Below are 9,526 nucleotides of genomic sequence, written 5' to 3' on the forward strand. Positions count from 1 at the left end.
AATATTTAAAATGAAGTTGGCTTAATAATTAACTAGAATGATTTTTATACATTTTATCAGACAATCTAATATGTAAAATAAAAGGTTAGGTTAGGTAGGTAAGTGGATTTCGCCTTGCTGTATAGTAGTCACTGTGATGCAGGGATCACCAACCTGATCAACTGGTCAATCTTTATATGAATATTGGTCGATCTTATTTTAAATTAATTATACTAATATCTGTTGATTATGTGTTTAATCTTCAAGTTGAAGACCTTTGTAAGTAAAAGACTTTGTGTACAAAGTAAAGTGTTTATTAGCGAAGAAAAACACAATTTTCAGATGGAGAAATAATGAACTAAGAATATTACTATACTATCAATTATTATGCTGCATGCAATAATATAAATAGTATTCCTACCTAAACAAGTAGTGGTAGAGCACCAGATACTTAACACTTTTAATGTGACTCACTAGTGGTAAAAAGTTGGCAGCTCCTGCTGTTATGGATGTGTTAAATTTAAATTCATTAATGTAGCATCATAATATATGAAAAATGATTCTGAGCAAAGATGGTCTGACAGACCTTACTACTAAATGCATTATTGACATGACATTGTTATAAGTATTTTTTTTTTTTTGCTATTAGTAATACAATAGGTATTTTAAATATTTTTTTTAGAAAACATTACATTTAAAAGTTTAAAAAAATTTCATAAATTTTGTCAACTTTTTAACTAAAAAAATGCTGAAGTAGAAAATTGAAGTATTTTTATAGTCCTAAAAGTTGATATCAGAAAAAAAACACATTGTAAAATTAATGAATTCTTCTTTTGTTCCACTCAGAATCTAAAAATGAATGTTTGTTTGTTTGTTCTCTGTGATGTCAAAAACTACTGAACTGTTTTCGTTAGAAATTATATAAATAAATTACTTAAGATTCTGAGATGAGTACTAGTAGTTTTGATTTCAACCCATATAGGTTAGGTTAAAAAATATTAATATTTAATCATTATATACTTACTATTTACTTACACATGCATTTTGTTTGGGCTCAAGTGAAAATCAAATATTTTTTTATTTGTGTATAATGTCATTGATAGACTATAATCTGTTCAAATTAAGATCATGACCAGGTGGCCAAGTTGTGCGCATGGGCGTGGATTTGTTCCAACGCACTGGTCTTGTGCGTTGATTTGGCAGGGGAAGTATCTAACAACGCATAATGTAATAGATAATTATTAGATTGCAACAAATTTACTCTAATAATAATATTAAAATCTTAACACATATTTGTTTATTTCTACTTGCAATTTGGTTCAGATAGGAAAAAATAGTTACATATTACTAGGGCTCGGAAGTTGTAAGAGTTGCATATTAATCTGTATGCTCTCGATTTATAATAGACCAAGCTCGAAATCTGAGCTGTATAATGGTGAATAAAAAATCTAAAATAAAAAATTTTTATTTCGTATATTTTGTCAAATTTATAAGAAAAATTCATATTTTTTGATTTTTGTACGCATATTTAATATTTCCCCAATAAATTGACAAATCGACCTTTTTTTTTAAACTGTGTAACTTAATAATAATATAAAATATGAAACGCAATATTATTTAATATAGGTTATTTATTGTTATCGTCGCTGTCGACTATGACTTAAACGACAACAGTATGATATACATTTAATCTCTATATTGCACTAATATTTTGATGTACAATCTTTTCATATTCATCTTTTAAACTATTTTTTCAGCTCATTAAAATGTCAGAATGCATACAGTTTTCTGCCATATTTGAAGTATTATAAATTTATTTTTCCACATTTTACATTTCATTTAGTGCAAATTGATAACAAACATTAAATGGTTTAATCATTTTGAATGTTTATGAATATTTATTAAATCCTCATATAACTTCTGAGCCTATTACTATTTGCCGCTTATGATTGCCCATATTGGCTTCATTTTTTTTTTCAGGTTATTTATATGATTATACATATATATTTGTAAGTTTGCTATAAAGAATAAGTAAAGTAATTTTTTTAAATTAACATTTTAAGTTATAAAAAATTGTGTATTTTGATAAAGATAATACAAATATTTAGGAAAACCTATACTATACCTATAATGTAGTACCTTCTAATGTTTCAGATATAATAAATTGTACAAATACCGAATCTAACTATCTGAAAAAATCAAAACAGGTGATACTTTATTTTATATTACTTAATGTTCTTCTTAAGTTTGTGTTTGTTGATATAAATTCCTTATTTTATCAAATTTAATTTATGTTTATTTTGTTAATATCCAAATCTATTAATTATGTATGACAATTCAATTTTTTTTAACCAAACATTGTATTATTTGTATATGTTTTTTATAACATACATTTATTTAAGTTGTTTTAATACTTAATTCATATTTTATTGTTATCATAATGTTTAACACAGTCTCATTATTATGTATGTAAACATTTTATGTATTTACAATAAAATTTGTTGAATTATTTTTACATTTACTCCCTCACCTTATCTAATATATTTTATAATTGTATAGTGTGTGTACTATTAATCAATTGAAATGATTTATTAAAAAGTGGGTAAGTGGATGTCGCTCTGCCAAGGCCGTACTGGAAATTAATTTTTTTTTTGGGGGGGGGGGGGTAAGCAAAAAAAATGTGTTCTAATTTTATTATATTATTTTATAGGTTATTTAATATAGTATAAAAAATTCGGGGGGTTTGACCCCCCCACCCCCCCCAGGTACGGCCTTGCGCTCTGCTATACATTAGGTGTCCAAGAGGTCGCTGTAATGGATGGTATTAATTTTGAATTCAATGATATAATATCATTGTATACGAAAAACGATTCTGATCAGAGATGGTATATCAGACTAGGATATTTCATATTGTTATTACTTATTAATAATAAGTTATTATTAATATGGTAGCCGGTAAGTTGAATTAATATTATTCTTAAATTACCAGTGATGCTGTTGAAGAAAATTGAAGCACCTTTACTTCCCCAAACCAAGATGATAGACACACAAATAAAAAATACAACACACATCATTGTAAAATCAATACATCATCGCTCCACTCTGAGTCTAAAATCACTATTTATTTACACGGAAAGTAATTACAGAGTTATTACTTATGTTGCTTATTGTTGATATACAAAATAAGATAATGAAAAATTTAAATTTAAATTTTATACTCAATGTTTTCAAATATAAAGGATATATTTTTTTTTTTTTATTCAATAAGAAAATATACAACTAGGTATACAATTAAGCACAACAAGTAATAATGATGAAGAGGATTACATAACATGAAAATGGCACAATGTAAGAGGGCTCCCAATGGAGCTACCTACTTGGGTATTTAATATTTATTAGCGGAGGAGGTCTCTAACCCATTTTCATTTGAGTCTTCGTGGGGGTTATCAGGGATGTATTGAGAAGCAAGATAACTAATGTTAGGGTTACTATGGGAGCTAAATTTTTTGTGGAGTTTTTGGTAAGCAGTTTTAGTGACTTGGTTTACTAATTTATTCTCAGGTCTGAGTGTAGGGTTTTGTTACTTACATACCAGGGGGATTTTGAAATAGTGCGAAGGCAGATGGATTGGAATGATTGTATTTTTTGTATGTTACTTGGGGCGACATTACCCCAAATTTGAATATCATAATACCATAGAGGAAAGATCAACATTTTGTTAATAAGGATTTTGAGTTTAAAAAGGATATATAATGATTTTAAATAATTTAATTTTGTCTATTACATAATGTTATAAAAATGCATAATACAAGTATTATTTAATACTAACTACTTCATATTGTATTAAGTAGTTAGTATATAATAAAAAAAATACTAGTGTACACCTGCACAGTACAGTTATTGAGTAAAATCTAAGTATTATAAATTACTGAGTAAATACTAAATAGTAAAAAAGATATTACTCCTAACAATCAAACATTATTTTTTGACAAATTTTACTTTCTGGATTAAAATAAATTTATAATAATATTAATAAGTATTAAAGAGTATTTAAAAAAGTTTAATATATTATGTGGTAAATAAAAAAATGTATAAAAATTCTTTACTTAATTGAACACAATATATAAATATGTATCAGTAAATCTCACTTAGGTGGAAAAGAAAATTATATAAATTTTTCCCTCAAATATAATTCTGCAGTAGGTATTTAAATAAAATTACTTTACTATCTTTGGTGCACTACTTAAATAATTTTTGTTATCATAAAATTGTTCATCATTACTTTTCTTTTACAATAACCATTGTTTTTATTTATAACAAAAGTATAAATATATTTACTTTCTTACTTGAGCCAGTAGGTTGTTAGAGCTTTTATTTACCTATACCTTATACATATTGTATGCAGTTGTGCTGAAGTGTTTAAAATATACTATAATATCATATATCAAGGCCCCCAACATCTTCCCTTATTTTCTAAATTTAACAATTAGATAGAAATCAAAGCACCCACATAACGCAATGTTTTATAATTTATTTTAAGCTTTATTTAGCTGAATAAATATTTAAATATATTTATGATTCTAAATGAAACGATTGATATGTTGTGTTCGATCGCGGAACGATATAATATATATAATCTCCTCGGAACACCCCAGGTGTGGAAAAAAGATAAGGTGTCCGACAAGCTCCACCTCCGCTGTCCGCTGAAAACTCGTTAGCCGATGGCCGAGCCGCTAGCCAGCCCGGCGTCGACGACATTTTTGAGTTCGTTTTTTCCCAACGGTTGAACTAAACACAACGTCGTGTCGTTCACCGTTCTGTTCGTGTCGCAGCCAAACCTCGTGTGATCACGAGGTGTGAATGATTTTTGTTTCTCAAGTGAACCTCACGATTGATTCACGTAAATAATCCAACCTCAAGTTAACGTAAAGATTCGCCAGCATTCGCGGTCATCGCCACAAATTGAGGGATCAGCTCGCCTGTTGCTGTCAGGTCAGATTGCCATCTTATTGTATCGGGTCCACTCGTGTTTAGTGGCCAATTAATTATTATTGTAACGGAACATAAGTATATGAATACATTGTTTCCATTATTATTATTTTACATATTATATTCGGCGACACTTGAGGTCGTTGTACTCAATGTCATATTTATATTATAAGCACACGTATTGTTTTTCGTGCTATTTATTATATTATATTTTATACCTTCATGTTTAGGGCGCCCGCATATTATCAATCAAATTAACTTTTTGTACCTACTATATTATAATTGTAATATATATAACTACTGTACGCTAGGCGTCGCAGCAAAATTATTATACTCGAACATAAATATTCTGTACATTTATAAGTTGGTCACCCGATCCTTTCGCCTATCATCTGCGCAAGTTGCGGCAGAAAACTGCATGTTCGTAAGTTCTGTCGTAGCGACAACATTTGGTAGCAGAGCGTGGTTTTGGACCCGGGAGGTTCAGTGAGCGTGGGTTTTTAGGCGTTTATGATTGGTTTTATTGGTGCCATTTAATTAATTTTTTGTATTACAGGATATTTGATAGTACCTCAAATTAATTTAAATTATTATTATTTTGGTGGTTTTTGTGTGGTGCGTGCGTTTGATTTTCGGCGCTTATTGTTTTATTAATCCCGGCAGTAGTTACTCGGGTTTTGCTTAATTACTATTTAAAAAAAAAATTATATATCAACCGCTGTCATGTCTGACGCCAAAGACATTGAGCGTTTAACACGTGGTAGGGCGCGCGCGGAAATATTACGGACAACTGCGGTAGCTAGTATTAGATCGGTTCACGAGTTGGCATCGCGCGTTTCGAGTGAACCTAACGTGGTTCCTCAATTTTTAGTTGCCGTGACTGATCTAGATATGTTATGGTCCCAGTTTAAGTTAGAGGACGAGTCGGTTTTAGATTTTTTAATAAAACTCGACAAGACGAGCGAGTACCTACTCGTCAAGTATGCCGGCCGAAGTCCGTGCGCTTATTTCGGAGTCGAAAGCTATAGCGGACGGTCTTATCCCGAAAGGTGCGGAAGCACTGGACATGTCGTACATAAATTCTAATTTTGCTGCTAGAAATAATCCGACACCACTAGCTCCGTCTACTATCTCTAATAATTCAACATCACGTCTTCCGGAGATACCATTGCCAAAGTTTGATGGCGATTTCAAGTACTGGACCACCTTCCGTGACAGATTTAAAGCGCTGGTAGACAGTAGGTCCAATTTGACCCCGATAGACAAAATGTACTATTTAATAGGATGTCTACGCGGTACGGCCGCCGACGCGGTGCGTAGTATACCGGTCGCGTCCGACAGTTACGAGTTAGCTTGGTCGACATTAACAGGCAGATTTAATCGTCCACGAATGGTGGCCACGTCTTTAATAGACAAATTGTTGAACGTTCCGTCGTCTACTCAGGAGTCACTCCAGGAGTTGAAAAAATTTACCAGCGAATTAAGCGAGTCAATATCATTATTAAAGGCACTTGAAATTCCAGACCTCGGATCATTTTTATTATTCGCGTTAGCTTTCCGTCGCTTACCGATGTCCACCCGTCAATTGTTCGAGTCGAAGGTAACATCTGATTTTCCGTCAATGAGTGAGTTGTTAACTTTTGTTGAAACGCGTGTAGCTATCTTAGAACTTGTCGGCGATCCGTCCCATAAAGTTAATAGTAGCTCCGCGGAGCTAAAACCATCTCACGGCGATCAATCGCGCAAGGGGGGAGATCGATATAAAAGGCAACAGACTTCTCATGCCGCGTCGTTAGTCACCGCCGCCCCGAGAAAAGCGTGTCCGTGCTGCACCGAGTCCCACTTATTAGAATCGTGTACTCGTTTTAAGTCCTGGACGGATGAGGAACGTGCCCGTTGGACACGGGAAAATAAATTATGTTTCATATGCTTTAGCGCCAGTCATTGGGCAAATAATTGTAAATCTAAGACCCGGTGTCACCAGTGTAACCGCAGACATCACCATCTCGTCATAGGCGAATCTACAGGGTGTGCCTGGTGTGCCAGGGCACACCCTGCGACTCGTATAAACCTGTGTATAGGGCCCATAATACTCATTTCAGTTACAATGGTATTGAGTCTAAACATTAAACAATTTATATTTTAATTTTAAGAGGACGTGATACCTGCATGTGTTGTCTCTGTCTTACAAGTGCGTAACATAGCAAATTTTACGCTCAGCAGAACACGTGTAGCTCCGTTAGTTTAAAAATTAGTGCGTATTGACCTCTTATAAAATCTAAAGGTAAGATTATTATCTAGTCAACCTCATAGGTTTTTTATTATATTTTAATTTTAACGCGAGTTATGAGTATTTTAANTCTCGTATGTGTTTCAGTTGACGAAATACTGTCCCATCTGCCCCTACAAAACAGATGATAATAAGTTGACCCGCCAAATCGGTATTAAACACTTTGGCCTGCTAAGACGACCTGCCGCTGCTAGCTTAAAGGCTATCGGCAAAATCCTCGGCAGCGAGTCGAGGCGGTCGGTGTCCCTGATACCGATGTCAACCGTCAAGGCAAAACTGGGCCCGTATTGGGACGATGTAGCATTCCAGCGAGTCGCCTTCCAGTAAGTACCGCTTATCGTCATCTCGTGCCTTACCTAACCTAACACGGTGTTTTGAAATTGTAGGTTATGCATAGAGTAATATAGAGAGGGCCTTACGAACGCGAATTGAAGCGGAGTAGGTGTACTTTCAGTGTTACCACAACATACAATAAGTACTATTGTACCATCTTATTCATAAGTATATTGAATGCGTTTTCAACATATTATTGTACAATGGGAATATTGTACCAAAATATTATTATATTATTATAATATAATTATTAATAATAATTATTAATTAATTTGATCATTGGTAAAATATATTATGAATATAATATTCAAAATACGTGATACACATAATAAATATATGTTACATTGTATTAATACCGTATTAAAATTTCATTATGACGTACTATGTGCAGGGTTTAAAGTAAAAAACAAGAAAATTAACAAACTGTAAATTACATTTTTATTACACAACATTAATTCCAAATAAAAAATAAATTTAACAAACTGTAAACCTAAATTTTAATACAAAATGTTACAAATAAAAAATTAATTAAAAAAAAAAAAAATAACAAATTTTATGATAAAATAGGTACATATTATTTATTATACATATTTACATATTATACACAATTTATTAATGATGTGTTTAAAAAAGTATAGAATTAAAAATAAAATTTACTGTCCTCTAAATAATGTCATTTTATTGTACCACGTTCGCATTGAATCGGTTTCATTTTGTTTTCTACACGAATAGTGTGTTTTAATATCAAAATATGAATTGATAATAGATTTCATAAGTAAAATGATATGGTTTGAAAATGGACCATTGTCAGAATTATGGTTATAAATTGAATCAAATACATGATTGTTACAAAAATAACTTAATGTTTTTGTAACAATTAACATTTTGTTTAATGGTTTTGTGTCAGAACTGTAAGATTTCATAAATTTTTCAGTTTGAAGGGCTATTAAAATGACATCATCGCTTGGATAAGACAATCCACCTTTGTCTCTAACATTAATTAATGAAGTCATAAAATCTTTTTTATCACCAAACAAAGCATTACAACAAATATCACATTTAATTTTAGATGATAATCTATGGCAAATAAAACCAGAGATATAAATCACAACTTCTTTTATATAGTTACTCATGGTAATATTTTGATCAGATACAATTATATAATCGTGATCTTTAATATGATGAGTTTGGGGCTGTGAAATTATATCTTTATACAAAATAGCATTACTTTCATTAATTATGTCTACTGGATCTTTTATAGTATTGGTGGCACTAGAGCAATTTAGTATATCAATTTCATCTAAAGGTATACAATTTCCGAGAGATCCATCTTTGATCTTGGCATTTATTAATAGTTTACGATAAGCGGATCTAAATTGACGAGCTGTGGGATTATCATTGTGGCCACCATGAGACCGTATTGTACCAAAAAAAAGCTCAATATGATCCTGGCTAAGTTTATAAAAGCAAATATAATCAATTAAATCGGGCATCAAATAATTATTGTATAATGAATTTAGAGATTCAAAACAAATAAGAAATCCTAAGAAACCAGTTTTCCTTGCAGACTTTAAAATTAGTACATGAGTTATTTGGCCATTTTTATTTTCTACTAATTTTAATTTTTTAATATAATTAGAAAATTCTTCATAAAATTCCTTAATTTCTATAATGTTTTTTTTACATACAGCTTTTGATTTCCCATACTGATTTATGGACCTAGAATTTAGGATGTCAAATGCGTCGTTAAAATATTTAATAAATTTTACAGTAGGACCGCTGTCTTTAAAAGCAGGAAGTTCTGAATTCTAATTTATCTCTACAAAATGTAAGAGCTTCAGATACAGATCGACTTAGAAGTTGGGTAGCTAGCTTTACTTTCATTTTTTGCCTCGAGTAAAATACATGCTGCTTTTTAAGCTTATTTGCTAGATG

At 31.3% G+C, this 9,526-nt stretch overlaps 1 protein-coding gene across 1 annotated transcript; it reads right to left on the reverse strand.

Moving 5' to 3' along the window:
* Positions 1-8,244: 8,244 nt before the first annotated feature.
* LOC111037606 lies at positions 8,245-9,296 on the reverse strand. Its single transcript, XM_022320271.1, has 3 exons — positions 9,280-9,296; positions 8,474-9,043; positions 8,245-8,311 (listed from the first exon to the last, which is right to left on the reverse strand). Exons 1-3 carry the CDS (start codon positions 9,294-9,296, stop codon positions 8,245-8,247), a joined length of 654 nt encoding a protein of 217 aa, XP_022175963.1.
* Between the last annotated feature and the right edge of the window lie 230 nt (positions 9,297-9,526).

Source organism: Myzus persicae, unplaced genomic scaffold, assembly GCF_001856785.1.
Source record: "Myzus persicae strain clone G006 unplaced genomic scaffold, MPER_G0061.0, whole genome shotgun sequence".
Classification (NCBI taxonomy): Eukaryota; Metazoa; Arthropoda; class Insecta; order Hemiptera; family Aphididae; genus Myzus; species Myzus persicae.